This window comes from Limanda limanda, chromosome 2 (assembly GCF_963576545.1).
Source record: "Limanda limanda chromosome 2, fLimLim1.1, whole genome shotgun sequence".
NCBI classification, from domain to species: Eukaryota; Metazoa; Chordata; class Actinopteri; order Pleuronectiformes; family Pleuronectidae; genus Limanda; species Limanda limanda.
Window position 1 is genome coordinate 27394764 of NC_083637.1, and position 27262 is coordinate 27422025.

A 27262-nucleotide genomic window follows, 5' to 3' on the forward strand; every position below is an offset into this window, starting at 1 on the left:
ACACCGACGCTAGCTGCGCTAACCTGCGCTACAGCGGCTGCTAGCATGCTAGCGCTGTGATTACAACAAAGTTCAGCACATTTTAAACTCGCTCCCGTTTCCGCCTCCCACTGTTTGTTCCAGCCGGCTCCACCGAGCCCACCAGCCCGGAGGAGACGAGCTTCATTACCGCGTCTGGAGGCCGCTACGCTGGTTCCTCAAAGTCCATAAGTGTTCGCGGAGCTGGATTCAGGCCTAGCGGACTGCTGCTGCTGCTGCTGCCGCGGACACGACCCGCAGGCTCGGGGGAAGAAGAGGACGCGAGTCGGGATGAGTCCACCGGAAAACACGTCGCTGTGGCGGAGCGGAACCAACCCCCCCCCCCCCCAGTGAAGACGGAGAAAACACCCACCTCTGCAGCTTCCTAGCGTCCTCCCTGTGCCTCCTCGGCTTGTTGTTCACTTGTCTCTGCTCTTCCTCTCTCTCCGCTGGGGGGGGCGAGAGGAGGGGACGAGCAGAGAGCAGTGTGGAGCGGGGGGGGGGACAGGATATATTTCGTTATCGTGCGATTATTTATTTAACAGCTATTGATAAACAATACTTCAGCTTGGAATGAAAAACAAAACAACCCAATAATGATTTGATTGATACTCATATAAAATCATTGCTTGGTAATTTAGTTTGTTTGAATTTAACTTGAGTCGCCTGGCTCCATTTTAAAGACAAAAATAACAAAGAATACAGTAGCTCATGTTTTTATTGTTTAGTAAAAATCATACAAATGTCTGTAAATAAAGCTTCTTTGTAAAATTCAGAAGATACTGCCCCCGTGTGGTCATTGCATGAAGGGGCGGTTATAGAGCAGCGTGCAGTGATGTGGGGAAGGTCACCAGTGATGGAGCGTGTTCACATTAATGCTGCAGAAGTTATCTCACGGCAGGTGATACACATTGTGATGAAATAATACTTGTGACGGGGCAAGGGAAGGCAGGGTTAGGGTTAGCACCCCATGTCACAGGGAGAGAGAGAGGAGCAGGGGAGTTTGTGCTTATTACTCAGACATAATAAGAGGAAGAAGAAGACGTGTTATTAATATTATTAAAATTACACACATTCATTTTGGGGTTTAAACAGTATAGTGACTGTGGGGAAGGTGTGTTTTCAGATGGTAAATGGATGTATTTATACAGCTTTTTAATTCTTATTGACCAATGAAAGGCAGAGAGAGAGAGAGAGAGAGAGAGAGAGAGAGAGAGGGGGGGTTGTGTGTTTGTGTGTGTGTGTGCGTGTGTGTGTGTGTGTGTGTGTGCGTGTGTTTGTGTGTGTGTGTGTATGTATGTGTGTGTGTGTGTGTGTGTGTGTGTGTGTGTGTGTGTGTGTGTGTGTGTGTGTGTGCGTGTGTCTGTGTGTGTGTGTGTGTGTGTGTGTGTGTGTGTGTGTGTGTGTGTGTGTGTGTGTGTGTGTGTGTGTGTGTGTGTGTGTGTGTGTGTGTGTGTGTGTGTGTGTGTGCGTGTGTTTGTGTGTCAGCCATAGACTATATATATAAAGCTGTCAGCCCCGGGGGGGAGAGGGAGACATCTGCAGCTGCAGACATCAAAGATCCAGGCATCGGTCGTAAAATGAACAACATGTTTCCTTCAGATTTGACACCTTCCTGGGATGTAATTTGAGGTGTTGGTACCTTTTAAGATGATGTATCAGTGGTTTAAAGTCGAACAAACCACCGCTACAATGTGTCTTTCCACGTGCTCTCTTCTGCCTCTCTCCGGAGCTGCAGACAGAAGAGGCCTGTCATCCTGTCATCAGAGGCTGTCATCAGAGGCGGGGCTCTGGAGTCTAGAGCCCCGCCTCTGATGACTCGGTTTGAGTGACACGCCTCCAGGCCTATCCCCGGCCTCACTGTGGCGCACTGACTCTCTCCGGCTGTTTACACAGCTGAAAGTCCCGTTATGTTTGAAGCTATAGAGGACCAGCCACATACTCACAATCGGTTACAACAGATTGTTTCTGAACGGTAAGTTACACCGTCCTCATGTTTGATCAAGTTTAAGCAGGACAGTAACGGCCCGAGTTACAGTACGGAGTTTCAGTCCCGAGTAACGAGTAACGTCTGCGTTACACTGAGCACACTGACACTGCACGTCAGGAGAAATAAAGTGTAACCGCTGGTCTCGAACAGTAAAGATCTTAGGATGAATGAGCACGGACACATCCTCTTCCTTGCATCCCTCCACGCTGCAGTGGTTCTTCAGTGTGGTTTGTTGTCGTTAGCCTGTGGTAGCTAACAAGCTGCTAGCTCAGCAACAAGTGTGCCTGGTGTCGCGTTCGGTGTGGAGGGGGGTGCTGGACTGCTACCGGCTGGGTGGGCCTGAGAGACGTGATCCTCAATGACTCATACAGGGGAAGAGGTACGAAACGTGACGTCTGGATAACATATGTCTTTGAATGGACTGAGTGAAAAAGTCCGCGCAGTGACTGTTTTCATACTTTGAGGTTCCCCACTGACCCCCTTCAAGTTATTACAGATAGTAAAAGCCCAGAACATTTATTTAACACAATATGGACCATTTAAGAAGACATTGTAACACATGACAGGGGCAAGTGTCAACTACAAAACGGCAAAGGCTTTTTTCTGCTGCTTTAGACTGGAAGTTAGTTAGTCATCAATGAGTAACGTCATAAATCACTCAATTTGTCATTTATTATTATAGTAATAGTATACTGTATTTATGTCCCTTTTTTTGTTTATGTGATTAATACGACATTTAACTTCGTTAGTATAAAGATGGTAAACATGACAACTATAGAGTTCAATACAGAGTTATTCAACATATTGGCCAAAGATGTAATTACTTTATGTTCAGTTTGGAGTGAATATTTTCTGACAAGTGAGGGAAGATCCTCCATGTTGTCTGGCCTTTTCTAACTCCTTTAGCACTTTATCCTCTACATTCCAATTAAATCTACATATTTTCCGTGGATATCATGTCCGTCAAATGATGTATTTATCTTAATCCTGGAGCCCGGTGTTTTACATGTGTTGAATTACCAACAATAAAATCAGCAGATATGCTTCAGATCAACTCAGTAATTTCCCGAAGCACAGACCACATGGACACAGGTGCAATGCAAGTAGTGGGTTTTTGTTGGAACTGATTGGAAACTAAATTAGCTGAGATCATCTGTTTTAAGGTTCAGTTATACTAGACAAACAGAAAGTTAATGTATCCCAAGTACAAACATTCTTTATTTACAAAATGTTATACGCTTGAGATATTTGGAATTTCTGGTGGGTGTGTTGCCTTCTCTGTTATCTCTGTGTTGTTGGAATCGGGTCAGGATCTGTACTTTAGATTTTACTCTTTTTCAAACCAGTCAATGTCACAGCATGGGATCAATGTTTTTAGCCTAATGCTAATGCAGGAAAATACACTGAAAGCACATATACATACATATATAACAGTAACCATCTGTAATACAATTAAATAAAAATGTTTAATTGATGTTACATATTTAAAAACACTAAAAATAGGAAACAATAGAATTGATAATAATAGCTTACATATGTACACAAAATGTTTATATTCTGCTCATCATTTTTAACATTCTCATTTTACAGTGGCATTATGAATTTATTATTGTTTTACTATCTCTTTATAATTGTAACAGTATAATTATATGATCATCTTGTCAATCAATAACACTTAACTGTGATCAGAAGCTCAAACTTTTGGTGTGTAAACATTTCAACAATGTAGCCCATATGGAATAATAAGGTTGCATGCAGCATCTCTGACTGTATTATGGTATATTTGGTTGCACCGCAATATTTTCACCAGCAGACGTCAGTAATTGTGTGTCTCCAACTTTGGATCAATTTTCAGTACTACTCGATAAGAACCTCAAAAATACTTTTGGGGTCTTTAGAATTGAGTTATCTCCTCACTCCAAAAGTGAATGTCTGGGCCACTGATGGAAAGTCAGTATTTTGATTGTTGAAATTAATATGGGGTTAAACTTAGGCAGACAATGCACACGCAAATGAAATCGTAAAGCATCAGAAATGTTGGTTCTTGTGAATTTTTGACCAGCAAGACCACTTCACTGGACTTCAGACAATATATATTAATGGAAATTTTCCCCCTTTTCTACCTCCCAGTGTCAGAGATGACTACACTGAGATTTCTCTATTAGTGCTGAACAGATAACCTCAATATTTGCAGCTTCAAAAATTAAACATTCCAGACACTTAAATCCCAGAGATTATATCAGACGTTTGAGACATATTGTCGTGGCAATTCTGCAATTCCACTCTGACAACGAGGAACGAGACACAAATCTCTCATAGTATTGTCATTTGTCAGACTTCAATGCTCAGAGCATGATGCACAAGACCAAGGTTGATTTGTAATATGCACACCGATAGGATGCTGTTCTTTCTCCTTATACATTTGGCTCCTTCCTCCCTTGGTTGAGGCTGTTTCTAAGCCAAAGGTCAGGATCTTCTGATGACGTCAAGGCAACAATGCCTTAGATTAGGCAATCAGGCCAAGATTCATTCAGTTGTACAGGATACAGTATGATTAAGGTTACATTGTATACGATTCAATCATAATCAGTCAAAGGGGAAATAAGCATGATTAAATTGTGCATGATCAAAATGTTACATTTCCCTCAAAATATACATTAACTGTATCCCAAAGCAAAGACACTCTTTTGCTATTTTGCTAAACAAGGAAGGCGAACTCCAGGCAGGTAATTCAAACAAAGACAAATTAATTAATACACTTTAAACCCACTATCAAAAGGGACAAGGAATATTACTATGTAAAATATGAATGTGTGATTTTAAGTGATTGCTTACTGTGCATGTGGTAATGATGTGGGTGAATGTGTGGAATTAAACCTTCACATTTGTGGCTGAGTCCAATCAAAGAAATGAAAATCCATTGAACAAAATTTGTTTAGCTGATCGTCTAGTAGTCAATAACCAATCTGGGTCTAGGCTGCGTGAGACAGCACCAACTACCTAATTAACAGCCAGACACATAGATGAAATATAATAAGTATAGACAAAAATACAAATAAAAAACGTTACAAAAACATTTGAATAAAGAAATGAATGTAGAGACGCATATATACATGTAAAATATAGAATTACTAAATTAAATGTAGATTAAATGCATTTATTTGGTATGTTATTGTAAATGTATAGTTCTTTATACCTGCTTTCTCTGCTTCAGTTGGGAGCAGCTCCGCCCTTCAAGCACCCGGGCCTTCCCCCAAGCTTGGTTCCGTAATTGCATCAGGCTGTGAGATGGCTGAGGTGCACAGACAGTGTATAGGTAATGATCAAGATGGAACATTTGTGATATCTGAATGAGGATCTATTGCTGATCACAGAAAAAAAGGTAAGGCTTGTATTGGTTTTGTATTTATACAAAGGTTATGTACAATTTAATTTGATAAACTGATCAACTGGGATTAACACTAACTTTGACAAGCAAACAAGTGTGTTGAATCAAGCGAGACGGATTAGGACTCTCTATGTTAGGCGCGTCTTGATGCCAGGAATAAAATCTGTTGAAGTAATTCCAGCTCCAGCACCACAGCAAGATAACTCTTCTTAGAATTACATTACATTACATTTCATTTCATTTAGCTGACGCTTTTATCCAAAGCGACTTACAATAAGTGCATATTCGTCATTTTCACAAAGCGCATGTGTGTGAAGTGCGGTGATCTACTGAAGGTCTCGCTGAAATAAAAATCCTACAAAAACCCTTCCCGAGTTCATGTGTCCGTGTCAGAATCACGTTGAGACTTCAATATAAATTAAATGGTTAAAAAAAAAGAAAATAGTACAAAAAACTTGACCGGGACTCGAAACAGCGAGACGTAGCACTAATAATTTCTGGCCCGATGGCGATCTTGCTTCGCCACTGAGCCGCTGAAATTTCCATCGCGCAATAGATAAATGTCTCGTTCTTTGCTTTGTCAGCTGTATAACAACAGATGTGCTTTAAAGTAACGCCCATGTCATCTGGTGATAGTCCCAACACAGAATAAACGCATATATACTTAATACCAGGCTTCACAATCTGATGCTCCTCTTCATGGGAGACACAGGGAGTTCTGAAGAACACACACGCGTGACCAGCTCCACGCAAAGTGCTTGTGTTTGACGCTGGTGATCATTACAACGCGCACACACCAAAGCAGTGTCAGATGTAAACATCGCCTCACAACAACAAGGCGGAAGCTCCAGCGGTGTTTTTATGAGTAAAGTTGGTGAACGTGCTTCTAATGGACGGGTGAAGCTTCACGTGTCCTCCTGTCGCTGCTGGTTAAAGTCAGCAGACGTGATTTTAAAACACAAATTATAATAGTGATAAATAATAATAATAAAACAATTTATATTTTGTTGTATTTTCACAAACAATGTGATGTGGTGATACAAGCAATTGTGGACGCTTCATGAAACATCATCATTAAAAATAAGTGCATTTTGTTTTGTGTCAGTATCATCATATCTGTGGTCCACACCAACCATGATATCAACGAGCACATGAAACGCCCACTCATAGTAAGCAGGCGAACTATTTGTGGCTTTTGCTTTGTCTGTGCGCAGGATATAGCAGTTTTTCATGATGTCGTATATACGTGTGGTAGGCACACGGGCGCAGCGGTGTCCAAATGTGTCAAGTATGAATGATAACTCCGAGTTTTTGGGGAAATTGTGACTGTCACAAGTTAACCTGGGCGTGTTCCTTGAAACAATAATTCAGGGTAAGATGTGCACAGGCTTCACAGTCACCTGAACATAAACGTGACTCAGCAAATCTCCCGATCAGTGGCGCAGTGGGCAGTGCCATTGTCACTACGTTAATTTTTATGTGGACCACACTGCATCGATTCCCGTGGTGGGAATTCTTTCACATTTATATTTAGTCAGAAGAGAATACTGACACAAAATGCACTTTATTTTTTTTAATGATGATGTTACATGAAGCGTCCACAATTGCTTGTATCACCACATCACATTGTTTGTGAAAATACAACAAAATATAAATAGTTTTATTATTATTATTTATCACTATTATAATTTGTGTTTTAAAATCACGTCTGCTGACTTTAACCAGCAGCGACAGGAGGACACGTGAAGCTTCACCCATCCATTAGAAGCACGTTCACCAACTTTACTCATAAAAACACCGCTGGAGCTTCCGCCTTGTTGTGAGGCGATGTTTACATCTGACACTGCTTTGGTGTGTGCGCGTTGTAATGATCACCAGCGTCAAACACAAGCACTTTGCGTGGAGCTGGTCACGCGTGTGTGTTCTTCAGAACTCCCTGTGTCTCCCATGAAGAGGAGCATCAGATTGTGAAGCCTGGTATTAAGTATATATGCGTTTATTCTGTGTTGGGACTATCACCAGATGACATGGGCGTTACTTTAAAGCACATCTGTTGTTATACAGCTGACAAAGCAAAGAACGAGACATTTATCTATTGCGCGATGGAAATTTCAGCGGCTCAGTGGCGAAGTGAGATCGTCATCGGCCCAGAAGTTATTAGTGCTTCGGCTCGCTGTTTCGAGTCCCGGTCAAGTTTTTTTATACTATTTTCTTTTTTTTTAACCATTTAATTTATATTGAAGTCCCAACGTGATTCTGACACGGACACATGAACTCGGGAAGGGTTTTTGTAGGATTTTTATTTCAGCGAGACCTTCAGTAGATCACCGCACTTCACACACATGCGCTTTGTGAAAATGACGAATCTGCGACCAGCTCTGCAACAGACAATCAACATCTGGAAAAAGGTAAACAAATCGCCAGAAGCCATGATCGCCAGTTAAACTGGAACACGGGCAGCCACTGGTAGCCAGTGTAGGGAGCGGAGGAGCGGAGTAGTGCGAGTGAATTTAGGTTGGTTAAAAACCAGTCGAGCTGCTGCATTCTGGATGAGCTGCAAAGGTCGGATGGCAGTAGCAGGTAGACCTGCCAGGAGGGAGTTACAGTAGTCGAGGCGTGAGATGACCAGGGCCTGGACCAGAACGGAGTTGTCAAAGTTAATAGTCAGGTCATGGGTGGGAGAGTTTGTCCCTGGAAGGAAAAGTATTTCAGTCTTGTCAAGATTAATCTTCAGGTGGTGAGCGGTCATCCACTGAGAGATGTCAGTCAGACAGGCAGAGATTCGTGCTGCTACCTGTGTTTCTGATCGGGGAAAAGACAGGATTAGTTGGGTGTCATCAGCATAGCTACGGTAGGAAAAGCCATGTGAGTGAATGACAGAATAATCATGTTGTGCCTGTTCTTCTCCCTGTGATCCTGCTTTTTGAACTTTTTACAGTTTTACAGCAGCACTTCACTCTCTTGGCTCAGCAGAAGCATTTGGCAACATGCTCAGAATTCAACCGGGAGAAGTGAAATTACAACACTGGTTGACACTGTTGTCGGGGCTGGTGGAGAGTTTGTTCTTCACAGGGATTGCCTATGGCTGGGCTTCTCTTGTGTTTGTGCTGAAAGTTGATGGATACTTTGCTGCATACTGCACCAATGCCACCAGAGATGAAGATTATGCTGTGTATAAAGGTATGTATGAATTGGTACAATTCAAGGTGCAGAAACATGCATAGAAATGCAGGCTACACAACAGTAACGAAATATGTTCAGAGATCATTGAATACATAGAGTTTTAGAAGTAGAGCAAACCAAAGAAAACCAGCTCTTCTGCTTGATCTATTTAAATATTCTAGTAAAACAAAGCAGTTGGGTTGTAGATTTGAATTTTCCTGCAGCAGCTTAACTAAATGTCAATAGACTACAAATATCTATTATCTACCTGGTGCCTTAGGGCAAATATACATTTTTATTAGGTATAAGGTTTCTGAGTTTAAAGATTAGATGAAACAACACACATGTATTTAACTATTATTAAGTTTTTCTTTACTCGTTCCAGATTGTAGTGGTCAGGACGAGCACTTCTCTCAGGTCATGTCAGTCGCTTCTATTGCCACCACAATACTGCGCTTCCCCATTGGATATGTTTTTGACCGCTGTGGAACCGCAGTTACAAGGATAGTGGCAATGTGAGTACCCCATCAAGTAAACGGTCTGTCAAGTTTGCAGTTTCTGCACGAAGTAGTTTTGAAAAGACTTGTTCACTGGCATATCTCCTCAGCAGCTTATAGAACTCGGGCCATGGGAGGTTTCCATCTCGTGTTACGCACCTTTCATGTCCTGTAACCCCAATTGCCTGGAGTAGTTTTTATTAAACCAGCAGCATAAATAGATGTCTGTCTTGTCAGGATTTTAATATTGCACTGTCGAAAAACAAAAAATCAACATGTCTCGTCTCGTTCACACATTGTCCCTCTGATGCACTTCTTAGCCACCAGCTCACTCACCACACAACTTGCCTCCATAATATTGTCTCTTCGTAAAGCTGTTTATTAGTCCAACGAAGTTTGTTCAAGTGCATTTTGTCTTTGCAACACATTCAGTTTAGTTTTAAGCTGTAAATATTTTTCCTCACTGTAAGTACGTCCTTGCAAACTAGTCACGATGTCTTTTACCTCAACTACATAATCTTTAAAATTTCTCTTGAAAGGTGCAATATTCCACATGTACTTTTCTTTTCTTTACAGTCACCATGATGCTTGACAGTACAGATATGTTATAGCTATATGGGTAGATTTCATTTCTGTTAGGTGATTGTCGAGTCTACAAGGACATGTTAGTCTACTGTTTTATGGTTGTGGCTGGCCAGAAGCAGACTTAAGCATTAGGCAAAGGTCAGCAATTTCTTTGGGCCCCGAACTACCAGGGACCCGTAAAACACCTGATAAACTTGTATCCTTTTATCCGTTTATCCAGGAACATAAATATGATAAGGGGCCCCTTTGATACAGTAAAGGCTACAATCAGAGTTTGTCAGAGCACTGACCACTGACATAGATTGTTGTAGTCTGATTTACAAATTGGAAACCTTATTTTGTAAATTACAGCCCACTCATTCTAACAGTCACATATTACTTTTTAAAGCATTTTCTTTAATAAAAGGGATTCATATTTGACTGACCACTTGTATTAACGAATGAAAAGGCAGCCATGTGCAGTAAGATAGAGAATTGTGGATGTGATACATCGAGAAGCATCGAGAGCTGTTTGGAGTTCAGAAGTCTTGACTGTTGGGACAGATTTTGCTTCAAGGTATAGCCTGCAGCTCCTGTTCCAGTTGTACAGGTTTTTCTTCTCTTCTCTTAGCTACTAGTTAATGTAATACGTTAGGGCATACAGGGTAATGTACTGTACTTACATCAAGACAGTATTTCCCCCTGAAATGTTATGTTTACATATGCAGATTAGCTTCGTTGGTGAATTTAGGAGAAATCTACAGATGCAGACAGACAGAGGGTAGTAAAACAGACCCCATCTTAATGTGTATTATTGGAAATCTTATTGGAAAGACATGGAAGTGTTCTGCCTTAAAGAGTTACTGCATTATTTTAATTGTAGGCTTCTCATCTTATAACTATAAATTATATAAGTTTGTTGTTTGCTGATAGATCTTCATCAATAAATGATACAGACAGTCCTCCCTCAAATGTGAAAGGAGGGAATTGTAGGTACATTGAAACTAAGTCCTTGTCACCAGTTATTGTGTGTGTGTGTTATTCTAAATATAAACTGGAAACTATAGGAACATGAAAACATGCATATTGTGGCGTAGTTTCCTTTGCTATTGATGCTCCCATGATAAACACAATGTGTTTCTTATGTTTTATGCATTTTCTCTCTCTGTTATGCCCACACCTCTCCAACGTTTTTAAACCCCTCAATAGGAGAGTTTTTGGGCAAGCACAGTTTTGGTTTGAAATTGTATTTGTCTGGTTGAGCAGAAAATAAGACTTTTGGAACACCCTCGCTCACTTCCTTATTGGCTCTTATCAGTCACATCTCAACTACCAGTGGTGAATGCAAAGTGTTCCACCTCACTGTCTTCCCAATTTAACAAATCCCTGCCTATACCTTTCTCTATTGCTGTCCCTGGTTTGTAGAAGTTTGCTACTGTACAACCAAATCAGGCAGACAATCAGTTTCCTGTTTCCACTGTCACACACATGTCCAGTGCCAATGAATGGTGATATGATAACCAAAAATCTTAACACTCTCATGATCATGAAATTATCTGCCTGCAGATCATTGTACACCGCTGGCACACTGCTTATCACACTGTCAAATGCAGGTATGTTGTCTTTTATATTGTATTGTGCCATAATGTAATCAGATAACATGTCAGCTCTCTTTCCATTTATCTCTCTTTCACACACAGAGACGTCTGTGTTGCTCTACCCAGCTTTGTCAAGTTTAATAATTGCTGGAACGATGCTCTACATCACCAATGCTCAGGTGTGTGATGACCCAGTTTAAATATTTTCCTTGTGGGTCTGAGAAAGTGCATGAGGTAGAACGCAAGAAGCTCTAATGTGGTAACTTCTCTCTGAAGGTGGGGAACCTGTTTCCTTCCTATCGCTCCACTACCATCACCATATACAATGGAGCATTTGAATCCTCGGCTGCAGTTTGTCTCATTATAAAGGTATCGTATTATATCGTGTTAGGCTCTTTGATTCTTAATCACACAATTAAAAGGGCTCACAACCTCCTCCTTTCTCTAGTTGCTATATGAAAGAGGAGTTTCTCTGCACACATCTTTTCTCTTCCTCACCTTGTGTAACATTATCCACTGCGTCCGCACCATCTTCCTGATGCCCAGACGACATATCCCCTACACGCTACCAGAGACATACAATTACGGGTCAGAACAAACTGCATAATCCGAAGTGATTTGAGCCATTAGTTTGTTTCCGCAGCAATTTAACTGTTCTTTCCTTCACCTGCTGTGACAGGGTAAGCTGTACTGTACAAAAACGAAAAAGAAGACAGGAGGAGAACGACACAGTGCAAAAATTTCAGGAAGGAGATCTGGAGAAGACTGAAAAGGACGAGAAAGGTTACTTTGAAGTCGATTTTTTACAAACATCCCACAGTCAAATAATATATAAGAGAAAAAACTGTTTATTTTATATGGACATGAAGCTACTTTGATGGTCCAATATGTATTGCTGCTTTGGCTTTCTGGATGTGTCATTCATGGCTGTGTCCAAAATCACTCACTAATCACTTTGTAGTGAGTTGGCCTCTTTGTAGTGCTGTTGGAATTTTTTGTGAATATTTTATAACGATCACAACTGATGGGCACTATCTGAGACGAGAGGGCAGTACTCCTTAGCCATCTCTCTCAGGTGATTCTAGTCCTTTTTTTTTATCATAAATATCTGAATTATCGTGAAGATGAAGACATTCAGGCTTATATTCAACAGAATTTTGTTGTCTGTTCCCTAATTATCCTGGCTGTAAAACATGTAAAAAGATGGGAGCACATCTGCACATCTAAACACCCAATTTACATTACAAGTATTATTACTAAGTTAAAAAAATGTATTTACTTATTATGGGATTTTCCAAAGGCCGACATTGTTGTTGTTATATGTCATAATCTTACAATGACATGATAACCAACACAGAGAAAAAGTGTTTTTCTCTTTTGCAGATGAGCTCACTAGTCCTCAACATAGAAGTTCCTATGGGGTTGTGATTGAATGGGTGATTTCAAACACAGCCAATGTCTGTCCTTTCCAGTAATTATAGGCAATGTGGGAAATCGCTGCATTATGTAGATGCATAGTGCACAGCAACATATCATGACAAAGTATCTTGTTATGTCACATTTTTCATCTGAAAATTGAGTTTCCTGTTTCCAATCATCTTGTTTCTCAATCATCAGCCACTTTCAGGAGCTGTGTGTTTTCATGGCTCTTCTTCTGTCACCTGGTGTGGGTGGTCACCATCATCCTCAGTCAGTTCATCTTCTTAGCCAACGTCAACCCCATGCTCACCCGGCTGGCTGATGATGACCAAACCGTTGGTGAGGTGTAATGAGCATTTCCAGGAGTGTAACAAATAAAAGTTCAATCCTTGTCTGGATTCTAAGATAAAAAGACATGTGGGACCATGCACTAATTAGTGTAACTGGTTGGGGTGAGAGGAGAGAAATAGGGCGGGGGGGAAGACCTGGAAGCTGAAGGCTCTGCCTCCCTTTCTAGTCTTCAAGACTCTAGGAACCAGAAGTAAACCTTCAGGATATTGAAGATTCACTAACAATTTGTTTTATCTGGCATCATATATACATTAAGCTGGGTGTTATCTGTGTGACAATGGAAATCTATGTAGAACTTTCTGATAATATTTCCTAAAAGGAAGCATATACTATGTGAAAGGTATCGGTCCAAGTACAGAACCCTGTGGAACTCCATGATTAATTGTTATGTTCCTGGAGGAGTGATTGTTAACATGAACAAAGAAGTATCTAACTGATAACTATTAATTATGTCTGCTGCTGTTTCTTTAATCCCAATAATATCTTCAAGTATCTGCAATCCAATCTTTTGATCGATTGTGTCAAATGCACTAAGATCTATCAAAACAAGTACAGAGACAGGTTTAGACGACCATTGTCTGAGGCCACCAGAGGGTTGATGGTAGCTTTCCACACTGCTTTTTATGTATTATGATCTAAATCCTGACTTAAAGTTTGCTTTCAAATGTAATTAATCACAAATTGGTTAGCACAAGCTTTTTCAACGAGAGGGAAGTTGGATACAGGTCTATAGTTAGCTAAAAAATCTGGGTCAAGAGTTTTTTTTTTTTTTTTTTATATTTTTGTTTATTGGAAGTAGTTTCACGAGATACAACAATATAACAGGGAATACTTCCATCTTACATTTTTTCCCATCTTTTTATCCCTCCCACATTCCCATCCCCAGCACCCATAACAAACCTATAAACACGAAAAAACAACCAAATATAAAAATAAATAAATAAAATAAAATAAATAATTAAAGGGGAAGGGTGAATTGTTATTAAAAATAAAATAAATGGGGGGGAGGCTCAGTCATCACCATAACGCAGAGATGTCAAAGACTCAATATGACTTAAGAGAGGTCTCCAAGTCTTTTCAAATGAATTTAAGGAACCATTCAGGGAAAATCTAAGCTTTTCAAGACTCATGAACAGTAAAACTTCTTCAACCCACCTACTGTGAGATGGGGGTTGAGGGTGTTTCCATTTAAAGAGTATAAGGCGTCTGGCCAACAGGGTGGTAAAGGCAAGGACATTCTGTATAACTCTAGAGGCAAAAGGCTGTAGGGGGGCCCCAAACAAAGCCAAGAGAGGTTGAGGAGAGATGGTAGTGTTATATGCTGTGCTAAGAGTTTTAAAGATTTCAGACCAGAATGTGGCAAGCCCGGGACAGGACCAGAACATATGAGAATGATCTGCTGGGGATTGTTTGCACCTGTTACAGGAGTCAGTTACATTGGGATAAATTCGAGATAGCCTCAAGTTAGTGTAGTGAACTTTGTGCACTACTTTACATTGTAGGAGGCCATGCCTCGCACAGATTGAAGAGGAATGAACCAACCGTAGTACTTGTTCCCAATAATCATCAGGTAGTGTGACTCCAAGCTCTTGCTCCCAAGAATACTTGGGGCCTGATACTGGGCTATCGAGAGAAGAGTTGATAAGGCTGTAAATGCTAGAAATTAGCAGCTTTTGTCCGGGATCAAGAGCCAGTATTGAATCAATCAATGTTTCTGGGGGACGACTGGGGAATTTGGGGATCTGATTCTGAACAAAATGCCTTATCTGAAAAAAACGAAATAGATGGGAATTAGGCAGGTCAAATTTTCTTGAGAGCTCTAAAAACGACATAAAAGTCCCTTGGTTGTAAAGGTCCTTAAATTTTGTTATCCCTTTGTTGAACCACGTCCGAAAGATCAAGTCAGTGCAAGAAGGCGGAAATAGGTGATTGTTAGTAATTGGAGAGAGGTCTGAGCCCCTATGAAGGCCTAGGTTCTTCCTCATTTGAATCCAGATTCTAACAGAGTTAGTTACCACTGGATTGGAGGTAAAGTTGGGGGCAGTTAGAGGGAGCTGGGAGCAAACCAGGGAATGAAGAGAGAGCTTGGAAGATGCAAGTTCCATATCCACCCACACGGGGCACTGGTCATCTGCTGTGTTATTAATCCAGTATAAAAGTTTATAAATATTACAGGACCAGTAATAGTGTCGGAAATTGGGCAAAGCTAAGCCACCAAGAGCCTTCGGGAGCTGTAGCACTGACTTTCTGATACGTGGATTTTTATTGCTCCAGAGGAAAGAACCTATTAGTTGGTCGAGCGAGCTAAAAAAGGACTTTTTAATTAAAGGACAGGGATATGTGAAAAAAGATATAAAAACTTCGGTAAAACAACCATCTTAACCAAATTAACTCGACCAACAAGGGATAGTGGAAGACCAGACCATCAGACAAAATCTAGTTTACATTTCTCAACTAGAGGAGAGAAATTTTTAGAGAAAAGATGACTCATTGAATCAGTAATATGCACCCCCAGATATTTAAATCCACCTGTAGCATGTTTGAAAGGGAATAAGGACTGAGGTATATTTTTTGACGCAGAATTAATGGGAAGAACTTCACTCTTGTGGATATTAAGTTTATAACCTGAATAGGACCCAAATTTGTCAAAGATATCTAGAACCACAGGGAGAGAGGCAGCTGGATTAGACATGTATAAGAGGAGGTCATCGGCATACAACGATAAATTGTGAACTTTCCCAGCTCTGATGATGCCCTCAAACCCATCCTCCTGGCGTAGCCAGATGGCCAGAGGTTCAATAGCCATGGCAAATAGGAGGGGGGAAAGAGGGCAGCCCTGTCTGGTTCCTCGATAAAGGGGAAATGGAACAGACTGGAGTCCGTTTGTGTGGACAGAGGCAACTGGGCTGGCATAAAGCAATTTAATCCAAGATATAAATTCCAGATTGAAACCAAATTTCTGCAAAACAAAAAAAAGGAAGCTCCACTCCACCCTGTCGAAGGGCTTCTCTGCGTCCAGTGAAATAACCACTTCCGGAACGCCTGAACCAGGAGAACCAATGATATTTAAAAGCCTCCTTGTGTTATGAAACGAGTGCCTACCAAGCATGAAACCCGTTTGATCGGTTGATATTATACATGACAGGACCCGTTGTAGGCGTTGGGCTAAGATCTTTGACAGGATTTTTAAATCAACATTCAACAGAGAAATGGGCCTATAGCTACCACACAAAAGAGGGTCCTTATCACTCTTAAGCAGAAGAGAAATAGTGGCCTCCGACAGGGTAGGAGGCAGTCGGCCCTCAACAAAGGACTCATTATACATTCTCTGGAGGGCAGGTGCAATGACGGCAGAGAATAACTTAAAAAACTCAACCGTGAACCCATCAGGGCCCGGAGTTTTACCATTCTGGAGTGACATAATTGCTTCCTGAACCTCTCTGGTAGAGACTGGACTCCCCAGCTCCCTACCCAAATCTTCATTTATTTTAGGGAAAACAATCTTATCAAGTGAGTTAACTCCATCCCAAACAGTCGGAGGACATTGGGAGGAATAGAGGTTAGAGTAGAAAGAACAAAATGATTTATTAATTTCTGTGGGGTCTGAGGTGACTTCACCTGACGCAGACTTAATCTGAGGGATCAACCTGGATAGTGTAGCTGTGCGCGCCTGATGTGCTAGTAGTCTTCCCGCTTTATCCCCAGCCTCAAAGAAGCGTTGTTTAGCAAGAAATAACTGTTTCTGAGTTTTACTAGTGGATATTAACTCAAATTTGGACTGGAGCTGAAGGCGTTCTTTGTAAAGAGCAGGGGTAGGAGCCGCAGCATACAAATTATCAATTTTAAATATCTCTTTGGTGATTGCCTCAAACTCTGCCCTTTCTGCTTTCTTTAAGGTTGAGACATATGATATAATCTGCCCACGCATAAACGCCTTGAAGGCCTCCCATAGAATACGTCTAGATATCTCTGGAGAATCATTAGTATCAAAGAACAAGGAGATCTGAGTGTGAAGAAAATCTTTAAAGGAGGCTTGGGCTAGCAGAGAAGAGTTAAGTCTCCACTGCCTGGAGGGAGGGACGAGACTAGGAAAGCCAATATCCACCGATACAGGGGCGTGGTCTGAGATAACAATACTATGGTACTCACAAGAGTGGATCTCTGATAAAAAATAATTATCCAAAAGAAAAAAGTCTATCCGAGAATATGAATGATGAACATGTGAAAAAAAAGAATAAGCTTTGTCCGAATGGGAAGTAGCTCTCCATGGGTCAAATAAGCCTAAACTGATTTTATGTGTGTCAAGGACTTTAGCTGACTTGGATAGCGCCTGAGGACTAGAGGAAGACCTGTCTAGGGAGGGGTCCTGAATTAAATTGAAATCGCCTCCAATAATTAAGTAGTGATCATCAACTTTAGGGAGGGAGGAGAAAAAACTTGAAATAAATGTATCATCATCCCATGTCGGTGCATAAATACAGGCCATGACCACAGGCGTGCCACATAGTCTACCAGAAATAATTACAAATCGACCATTGGAGTCTTCAATGTAGTTTGACAATTCAAACGGAACATTTTTGTTTATAAGGATAGCCGCACCTCTCGCCCTTACTGGGAATTTAGAGTGAAATACATCCCTTATCCAAGGCCGCTTGATACTCTTAACATCAGAAGTGCGGAGGTGAGTTTCTTGTAAAAAGAAAATATCACCCCCAAGCTGCTTTAAATGAGTCATTACCTTATTACGTTTAATAGGCTGGTTGACACCCTTCAGATTCCAGGAGATAAGACGAAGCTTCTTACCGTGAGTCATCATGACATAAAAAATGAGGAGCTATGATTCTCCCAGGCCTGACGTGACCACTGAGCCAAAGGAAAAGGGGGAAAACAAAACAGAAACACACAACCAGAACAAACCAACAACAAAAAAAAAAACCTCAAAGAATCCCTCCACAACCCTCCCACCCCACAATCCCTTATACAAACCAGATTCCTCCACATCTTCAATCCCGACAGGATAACACTTTCAGCTTCCATAACCCTCTCTTGTTCAAGAGGTCATCCCGTTGAATATATAACACATACACCACGTTTTGAAAGAACAACATGTTTACAGAAGACTAAATTAAATTTAGTCCTCACCTCACATTTAACTAAAGTAGACAGGCCGTCTATAAGTTTGAAAAATGCAACGCCTGATATAAGATAATTGTGAGCACTTCAGAGGCACATCAGCCAGACTAAGGTCTCATCAAAACCAACTTAGCATGTTTACCATCATAATCAGAACAAAAAAGATGTTGATAACATAACATATGGCATCCACACTGTACATTTGTAAGTAAACTGAGTCCCCAACAAGGCAAAGCAAAGTACGAAAATCCACATCGCTCCTGCAGTACGATAAGGGCAAACTGTAAACACAGCTCACGTGCCTACCCGTTTCCATGGTTACCATGACGCTGGTTGAAGAAGTCCGCAGGGCAGCGAGTCCACAGGGCTGGAGCACACAGTATCATCAACACAGCTGGGGTAGAAACTCACCAATGTGGGCAGCAGCCAGGAATATCCTGATGTGTTTTACTTTCTGTCCATCACCCGCTCCTTGTAAAATGCGTGCGCGTCCTCCGGAGCCTCGAAAGTGAACACCTCATCCTCATATGATACTTGCAGGCGAGCAGGAAAGAGAAGCCTGAACTTCACGCCTTTCTGGTAGAGGGCTTGCTTGATTTTGTTGAAAGCGGCTCGCTTCTTCGCAGTGATGGCGCTGACATCTGGGTACACCCGCAACGCTGTTTCGCGGCACTTAAGCTCGTGTTGTCTGGCCCAACGAAGCACTTTCTCCCTCTCCTGAAAACGATGAAAGCATATGACAAAGGGCCTGGGTCTGCCTCCCGGTCCGGGTTTAGGAGCTAGGGAGCGGTGCGCTCTCTCGAGCTCCGGAGGTTTGGAAAGGACGTCGGGGCCGAGGTTTTCCATCAGCAGATTAGACACGAACTCGATCGGGTCTTGGCCCTTTTCACTGCCCTCAGGAATATTAATAATCCTGAGGTTGACTCTACGGGACCTGTTTTCAAGATCGTCGAGGCGGTCTTGAAGAGACTTGTTCTGTGCCTGCAGTATCTTCACTGGGTTCTCCGCGCCCGTTATGCGCTCAAAGTTGTCCCCGGCCAGGGACTCTGTAGCGGCGAGGCGACCATTAAAGTGATTCACCGTCTCACGAAGTGCGTCCACTGAAGTCTGTAAGGGTTTAACGGACTCCTGGATTAACACAGACATGTATTCCCGAAGCGAGGCTCGTTGCTTCTCTAGTTCAGAAACCAGCTGGCTCATTGAAAAAAATGTCCGGTGCGTCTTCGACGAGACCAGGTTTGCTGCTAGCATCAGGGCTCGTGGATGCCATTTTAGCAAGTTTGCTAGCTACCGTAGCCGCACCGCCGCGAGTAACTGGACAGCTCGGTGTACTGCTCGCTTTAGATTTAGAACCACTCATTTCACGGCTGTGTCGAAGTTATAACTGTTATCATTCACTTTCCCGAATCAATTGTGGTACTTACAGGTAAATATTAATAGTTCAACCGGGAGACCTCTTTCGAGCGGCTTTCTCCTACATCGTCACCACCGGAAGTCCTCAAGAGTTTTAACCTAAGGTTTAATTACAACCTTGAAAGCCTTTGGAATGTCACTTGTTATTAAATAATATAGTTTGATTGGATCTGTTAATTACAGGTTAGACATCCTTAGTCATAGGACCTGAAATACAAGTTGATGGTTTGGATGAGGATCCATTGAAGTCAACCCAGAGAGCTTGAGAAGAAAAGCAAGTTGCTGCAGTTTCTAACTGTACTGGACATTTGTAGGAAAGACGTTATGTTGTTCCATCATTATGAACACTGACAGAAATGGCAAAGTCTTATACTACTAGTATCTCTATCACAATGGATTCCGCAAAAACAAAGCTAACTGCAAAAAATGCAGCCGAATATCAAACAAGGATAAGTTCGCAAGACGAGTATAACTTAGCAACTTAACAACATTTCCCATTGTATGAGACAATGCTCATGTTCAGATCGGAGGCTTTCTTGTCAAAACAGAGGAGTGCAGATGAAAAACCAAGTGTTAAAGTTCAGTTATGTGGGTACAATAAAAAGTCCTTGAGCAAAGAGCAAAGATGTTTTCTAGTAAGGTTGGCAGAAGACCAAGAGACCTAAAGATAATTATATGGTGTGGCGCAAGTTCATCGGAGTATTGGCAGGAGTAGCAGGAAGTATAGTAGGTCATGCCTAGCCAGCAGCACACACTAACAGGAGTCATGCACAGAGCGGTGGCAAAGCAGCTAAACTAACAAGCTCCAAAAAATTACAACACCATTTCTCACCTGTGTGTCACCTGATATTTTTAGTCTGCATCCTCCTTACGTGTTTTGGAAAATGTCATCCATTTGTAATGTTCAGAATTTCCACTGGCTTCACAATTTGTGTTCTTTACCACAGCTTCTTCATCTATGTCCACTTATGTCCTCTGCCCCCCTCCAGTCAGTCACTACACCAATGCATTTGCCATCACCCAGCTGTGCGGGGTGTTGTTTTCTCCCATCAGCGGTCTCCTCATGGACAGACACAAGCACAGACCTCTGGCTCCAGGTTAGTTACCTTTCTTTCATATTATACTGCAAGAGAGAATAGGCTAAAAACATAATAGTATGGATGTAGCCGTAAGCTTGGGGTTCCATTTTAACCAAAGCAAAACAAATCTTTAAAGGAGACATGTGATGCTTTTTCAGTTTATCTTTCTTTGAGGGTGTTAAATAGTTTTTTTGTGATATGTAAAATTTCTACAAAGTTAAAAAGCTCAAAATTCACAATTCACAAAAACACAGCTCCTGTAACACCTTGTCAGTAGTCTGGTCAACTTCCAGGGCATCATAATGTCATGTGACATCATGATACCCCATAATTGTATAATTCGTGTCGAATGGAAGCTGTTGACCATCACAGTGGGCCAGTTGGCCAATCAGAGCAGCTTCAACGGACAGGAGCTAAAACCAAGTGTTTCAAACAGAGGCTGCAAAGAGGAGCTCCATCAATGAAAAGTCCAAGGAAAGTGACGTTCACATTTTTTTTGTAATCACCCAAATTAAAATGATAGAATAACAGAATATTAGCAGGGTTAGATCTAGGACTGGGAAGGGGTGGTGATGCCCAGCCAAATTTCTACTCAGCCCACCCAATTGGTCAACCTTATTCTGTTCCATTTCAATCTGCCAATCAAGTGTTTTTCATTCTCTCGACAGAATTTCCTCTTTCTGAATTGCTGGTTGGAAAAAGCACTGGGTTTTAGCATTTAATTGAGTTGTGTTGCTACTATTCTATCATCTCCTCTCCTGTAGCGGGGTGGAGTGCTCAAACACACACACACACACACACACACACACACACACACACACACACACACATACACACACACACACACACACACACACACCTCAGGTGCTGTCTAAAAACCAAACACTACTCCGAGAACAACTAAGCCAAAGTCTCCAGGTTTTCACAGTTTGTTTAATCTCTAAAGTGAACAGGGCTGTTGAACTTGTTTTTTTACATATTTAAGTTTATGACACCTGGATCGTTAAAAATAATCTTCAGTTGTGTGTTTATTTGCAGCTTGGTCAGTTCACAGCTTCCTAAATTGGACTTATCTAGTTCCTATAACTACATACTATACCCTTATTTTAATTTTTTCTAATTCAAATGTCAGAATGTATAGTCTTCAGAATATAAAGTTCATTGCTCTTTGTTAGGGTTAGTATTAAAATTCTATAATATTATCATTATATCAGTGGTATGGAATGGTTTCAAAATGATGAAAATATATATTATATAATGTTTATCACAATCATTTCTGGGACAACATATTGCACACAGGCCAACCTTGATTTTTTTATTATGCACCAAGTGAGAGGTATCCTTGCACATTTTAGAGTTTTGGTTCTATAAAACAAAATTTCATATCCAAGTAAAATTGGCATTGTACAATGAATTATCTTCAGCTGAATCAATATTGAATCTAATCAAATCTGATATCGAATCAAGACCTTGTTAATCTGAGTCGAATCTATTTGAGAAATCAGTGGCGATACCCAGCCCTAGTTGGACAGTATAGGTAGCAAAGCATTTGTAGGCTAATCATATGGGACAGTGGAAGCCTATTAGTATTCTTAGAAGTATTCTTATTAAAGCTTGTTTTTGTTCCAAATTATGGTATTGTTTGGTTTAGTGTTGTGTTAAATAGGTAACATGACTATGTTGTAATAGTCCTCTCTCTAATAGGAAGAATCATCATCATCATTATTTTTATTATCCCACAGCTTGGTTTCTATTGTAACAAGTTCTTTAAAACTTTGAAAAACACTCAATACACTCAATACTAAGTATTGTATCTAGACTGCCCCACCTGAGCAGTCTAGATATGGCCTGATATGAGTATAACATGTCTCCTTTAAGATCAAATTAAAAAACCTAAAATGAATATAGTCAAGTTTTCAGTGTTGAATATCTATGATCTCAGGCTATTGTCCTACAATGACTTCACAGTTCTGTTAACCATTATCTTTCCTTCTGCTTCTTAGGAGAATCAAGTCGAGAGGCAGATCTGCGTTCTGCCCCTCTCGCCCTCTTCCTCTGCTTCCTGCTGTGTTTTTTCTTCTGTGTGTGTTTCACTTGTCCTGTCCTCCCTCTGCAGTATGTCACCTTCATCCTGCAGGTCACCAGCAGCTCCTTCTTCTACGGACTCCACCAAGCCTTCATCAGCATTGCGTATGTGCACCTTCTCTCAATTCTGCCACAAACAATTTCGTCAGTCACATCTATCTTATCCATCTGATACTCTTCTCCTTTGTCTTCTCAATCTCCTGTAGCTTCCCTGCGTCTCACTTTGGGAAGATGTCCGGAATGGCAATGTCTTTATCAGCTCTGGTGCTGCTTCTCCAGTTTCCTTTGCTACACCTCATCCAAAATCAGCTGCATGGTGACCCACTCTATGTAAGTGTCCATAGCTTGTAGGATATTCTATGGAACCAGTTTAATAACTAGTCCCACTCTGTACCCATCCCCCAGCTTTCATTTTCTGTCCTTCTTTAAGGTAAATATCGGCATCACCGTGGTGTCCCTGCTCACCTTTATTCACCCAGTGCATGTTAGCCTCTACTGCAGAGAGCTGGCCAAACAGAGGAAGAATTCACAACTTACTCGACAGTAAGTATCACCTTTTACGAACTACTGTCTGAGGATGACACTGTGTTAGCTGAGGGAGCAGCTGTGGCTGACTAGTTTTATCACCAAAAGGTCCGGCAGACATTTGGAGTAATTTCTATTAACAGTTGCATATGCATATGGATGGGGATAAATTAAAAAGCAGAAAGCCGATGCGGTTCAGTCAAAGTGTTCCACACGGACTGTTTATTTAAGGCTCCAGTATGCTTCTACGTATCCGTTTCTCGGAGAGGGTTGCCCGGAGAGCAGAGAGTCTTTTTGATTTTTACCTCTCCGACGACTGTACGTTGAAAACAATTCACCACCAAACCCATAGGTGGCGCAACGGAAGACGAGCTCAGAGAAGCCTACCCCATTTATGGGAAGAAGAAGTCCACGTGTGTCTGTTTACCTCTGTCGGCTGGTCTCCCACACACTGAACCATGGCAACTAACAGAACTAAATAAAGTGACACCCAGCGGGTCAAAATGCTGATGTTATCGTTTCTTAGCGCAGCGGTTCCCAGGTCTTGTTTCCGAACTGTGTTGCTGATTCCACAGCTTGAATCTGCTTGAGGCTACACGTAGCTAGCTAGCTCCCCTCCCAGCTAGCTCCCCCCAGCTTCCACACACAGTCAGCAGGGACTCCCGACCAGGGCTCGAATTATCTTTTTGTCTCTAAGGGGGTCTCTATCTCTTAAAAAAGTTTGCGCACCGCGCACATGGCCTACCAAGGCTATACAATTAAATAGCCAAGGCGCGAGCATCGCTTTTGCGCACGGTAGGCATAGGCTGTATATAACTTGACACACGTACACAACAGACAGACATTTTTGTAAAGAAATTGATTTATTTTAATTAATTTCAATATATTATTGATTGTAATCAGGGCTGCAACTAACGACTATTCTGATAGTCGATTAGTCACCGATTATTGAAACGATTAATAGACTAATCGGATTATGAATGACACAAATTCTCAATTGATCTTATTTAGCAAACAGCTTTTAAATTTAGCTTGAGGTTGTTCGAGGCATGATATGACTGAAAATAAAGACAATAAAGATCGATACTTCATAAAAAAAAAAAGTCTTTTAATAAACTTTGCTGCATATAAGGGTACTGTTGACACAAAAGAAAAGAAAAATCAAGTTTTTGTCCATTTAAAACCAAGGACAGGCAAAGTGCTAATAAAAAAAAAATTTATTTAAAATCAAGTATCCATTTTTCCTGTTAACAAAAATGACGGAAAATAGCAACAATATAAACATCCACAAACCAAACTACAGTCTTCTTCGGACTAAATAATTCTGATCAAAATAAGACGTTGTCAGGCAATGGGATAACCTTTCGCTTTTAAACTTGTTAAAAAAAAAGTTTATACCATATTTTTGTAATGGATTCTAGAATCCTGCGCACAGGTATATAGCAAGCTAGCTAACAGGCTATCTTACCGAGGCGAGTCCGCATCGTCTCCGTTACGATGTCACACGTGCATCCTCCTCAAATGCAGGTCCGTGTTCTGTCGCTATTGCACATGCGCGACTTTCAGAGATAGGAAGGAAGCGAGATGGCTCACTCCTCAGCTGCTTCCATCAGCACCTCCGGTAAAAATGACTTTTAGTTTAGCTGCACGGCACGAGACACACGCACTATGACGGAACCAACGATTCATCGACGAGTAAATTCGTCGACGACTATTTTTGTCGACGACGTTGACCAATCGTTGCACCCCTATTTTAGATATGAGAGACCCCCTCAGATTTTTGACTTTGTTGCTTTCATGGGAGCTAGTCCTCACTCTCTGGGAGCTCGGCTCCCTCTGGCTCCAACGTAATTCGAACACTGCTCCCGACACTAACTACTACTACCCAGTGTTTGCTTCTAACCTGACGGTATTATAGAAACAGTGTCATGATAGAAGTGGAATTAAAGTCGTGACGGCGGGTTTTTGCACCGTTACCACCGCAGTTAGCATGGTGGCTAGCGCCGTTATGAAAGCTCGTTATAACCGTATGTGACCGTGCACACATGCCGTCAGTGCTCTACGATCCACCGTCAGCCGGACAACTCCGCTGGCTTAACACACACGTCACATTAATTGTAGAATCATAGTTGTGTTTGGGTTTGATGTGACACAGGGAAGGAAGCAGGAAGTTTGAGGTCCGGAAATGTGAAATACGGAAATGACGTCATACGGAAATTATGTCGTTCGCGGACCAATCACAGCCAAGGGCTGTCCGTTGGGTCTCCGAAATAAACACGGACAGTTAGAAAAATCAGAGGTGCACGAAAAGCTCTCCGAGGCGCTCGGAGAGGGCGTTCCATGACGAATAGGGCGGTCTTATCTATCCATTTTAGAAAAGACGGAGAGGCATAAATTGGCCTTTAATCTTAATCTTACCCGCAGGAAACCAAAGCCTGCATGCTCAAACTAGAAATGGGAAAATGTCTACTTTTATATCAAGTTAAGATTGCATCATAGTTAAAAAAAACAGCACAGCTCATCAGTCTAAACTGCTTCATCAAACATAACTGTCAATTCTAAGCTTCTTTCATTAATTTTTAACATCTGAGTTTCTCTGTTTCCTTTCCACATTAAGATCTCTCAGATCCTCCGACCAAGAGGCTGTCCCTTCGTCGAGTCTGAGGGGTAACGACGAAGCTGGAACATCTAACCATTTACAATCAGGTGTTTGCCTAACATAGATATATTTAAGAGTAAACTGAAAACCAACATGTTTTCTCAAGCCTTTGAGTCTCCTGAACTTTTCAGCCTTTTATTGTATGTTGTTTTACTCTTGTACATCTTTTTACACATCTCTTTTTTGTAAAATACTCTTGTTAACTCAGTTTATCAAATGTGTTTTATGAATAAACATGAATTGACTTGAGTCATGTGTCAGTATTTAAGCATGGAAGATCATAATTGACATCAAGTTATTTAATAATTTTCTAGATGCAAGGTCCACGTACTTGTGTTCTTTTAACTGGTAAGTTTGATTTTAAATGGACATTTGATGCAATAAAATAAGGTGAACCATTATAGGATTATGATTTTATGCCCCTGCAAATGACACCATTGGCACAAGATGGCAATCTGCCTTTCCGATATATTTTGGATTCATTCCTTGATAGTAGGAGGAAGTGGAAAGGTATTGTTCATTGTTACATTCAGTCTACGTTAAAGCTGCATTATGGGATTTGTGGGGGCAGAGCAACTGCAAACAACCATGTGAAACAAGTTGTCACCTTCACAGTAATAAAGTTATCTTGACAAACATGTTGTTAGCAAACTGCTGACGTCAAAAATGGGAACAAAAGCAGCTCAATTAAACAAACCCTTGATTGGTACTTGATCAAAAAAACAGAAAAGGTTTGAAAAAGAAAACCGACACACCCAAAGCTCCTGTTGAAGGATTTATTTGCCAGTAACGTTTGTGGTGGAAATTTTAACATTTGGGCATTGATTGATGGAAGGAACTACTTTGATGTATAGAAATATGAGCAAATGGATTCTCTTAGTTATCAGGGTGTTTCTCAAAGTAACTGATGTTATATGACTTCCTCACTTACAGGGTCACCTAACAAAGAGGTCACAGGAAAGGGGATGTGAGGGGGTTGTAAAATGTTGATAAGAGATGCTTGTAAACAGATGTTCACTCAAGGAGCCTGAGACCGAGGAGAAGACAGGATACTGATCACCTATTTCTAAAGATCAAAGAGGTTAATTGATAAACATGTGTTCCTCTCACAGGAGGAGCTTGTGAAGGTTTAAAACTGCTGTGTCTTCTGTATGTCATTGCTCATTGTATGAAATCTTTGCCGTGATTTGTACTGTGATGCCCATCTGCAGATGTAGAATTAAAACTCCAGAAAGAACACTTGCTGACTTGTGCTTGATTATTGGTAAAATTCCACGACAATCTGGCGTTGTCGGCAGGATAACTTGTGTGAGAGGACGTTCTGGATCTCAAAGCTGAAGGTAAATAGTGCACAAAAGAGTCTAGAAGACTCTTACCTCAA

At 41.2% G+C, this 27262-nt stretch overlaps 2 protein-coding genes across 5 annotated transcripts in view; one reads left to right on the plus strand and one right to left on the minus strand.

The window, feature by feature from the left end:
• Positions 1-462, minus strand: part of ctnnd1 (catenin (cadherin-associated protein), delta 1) — a 30738-nt gene extending 30276 nt beyond the window's left edge. For 2 of the 4 annotated variants that reach the window (XM_061067151.1, XM_061067119.1), the window contains exon 1: positions 170-314. The gene's annotated coding sequence lies outside the window, so the exon portion shown is untranslated. Of the gene's footprint in view, positions 1-169; positions 315-391 lie in introns of those variants that run through there. The other 2 variants (XM_061067142.1, XM_061067127.1) reach the window with 2 other exon arrangements.
• A 1411-nt stretch (positions 463-1873) lies between these two features.
• Positions 1874-26130, plus strand: LOC133020203 (equilibrative nucleobase transporter 1-like). The gene is made up of 15 exons (XM_061086682.1): positions 1874-1993; positions 5223-5390; positions 8335-8576; positions 8944-9073; positions 11186-11232; positions 11320-11396; positions 11494-11586; positions 11666-11805; positions 11897-12000; positions 12835-12975; positions 20523-20630; positions 22616-22802; positions 22904-23027; positions 23128-23240; positions 25840-26130. The coding sequence occupies exons 3-15, from the start codon at positions 8384-8386 to the stop codon at positions 25943-25945; spliced, it is 1563 nt and encodes a 520-aa protein (XP_060942665.1). The 5' UTR covers positions 1874-1993; positions 5223-5390; positions 8335-8383; the 3' UTR covers positions 25946-26130.
• The last annotated feature ends 1132 nt before the right edge of the window (positions 26131-27262 follow it).

What these genes read in the sequence shown, in the direction of transcription:
- LOC133020203 (XM_061086682.1), top strand. Translation starts at nt 8,384, where the DNA reads ATGCTCAGAATTCAACCGGGAGAAGTGAAATTACAACACTGGTTGACA. An exon ending in TATCACACTGTCAAATGCAG is followed by an intron (nt 11,233 to 11,319) that starts GTATGTTGTCTT and finishes TTTCACACACAG; the next exon opens with AGACGTCTGTGTTGCTCTAC. An exon ending in TGCATGGTGACCCACTCTAT is followed by an intron (nt 23,028 to 23,127) that starts GTAAGTGTCCAT and finishes TCCTTCTTTAAG; the next exon opens with GTAAATATCGGCATCACCGT.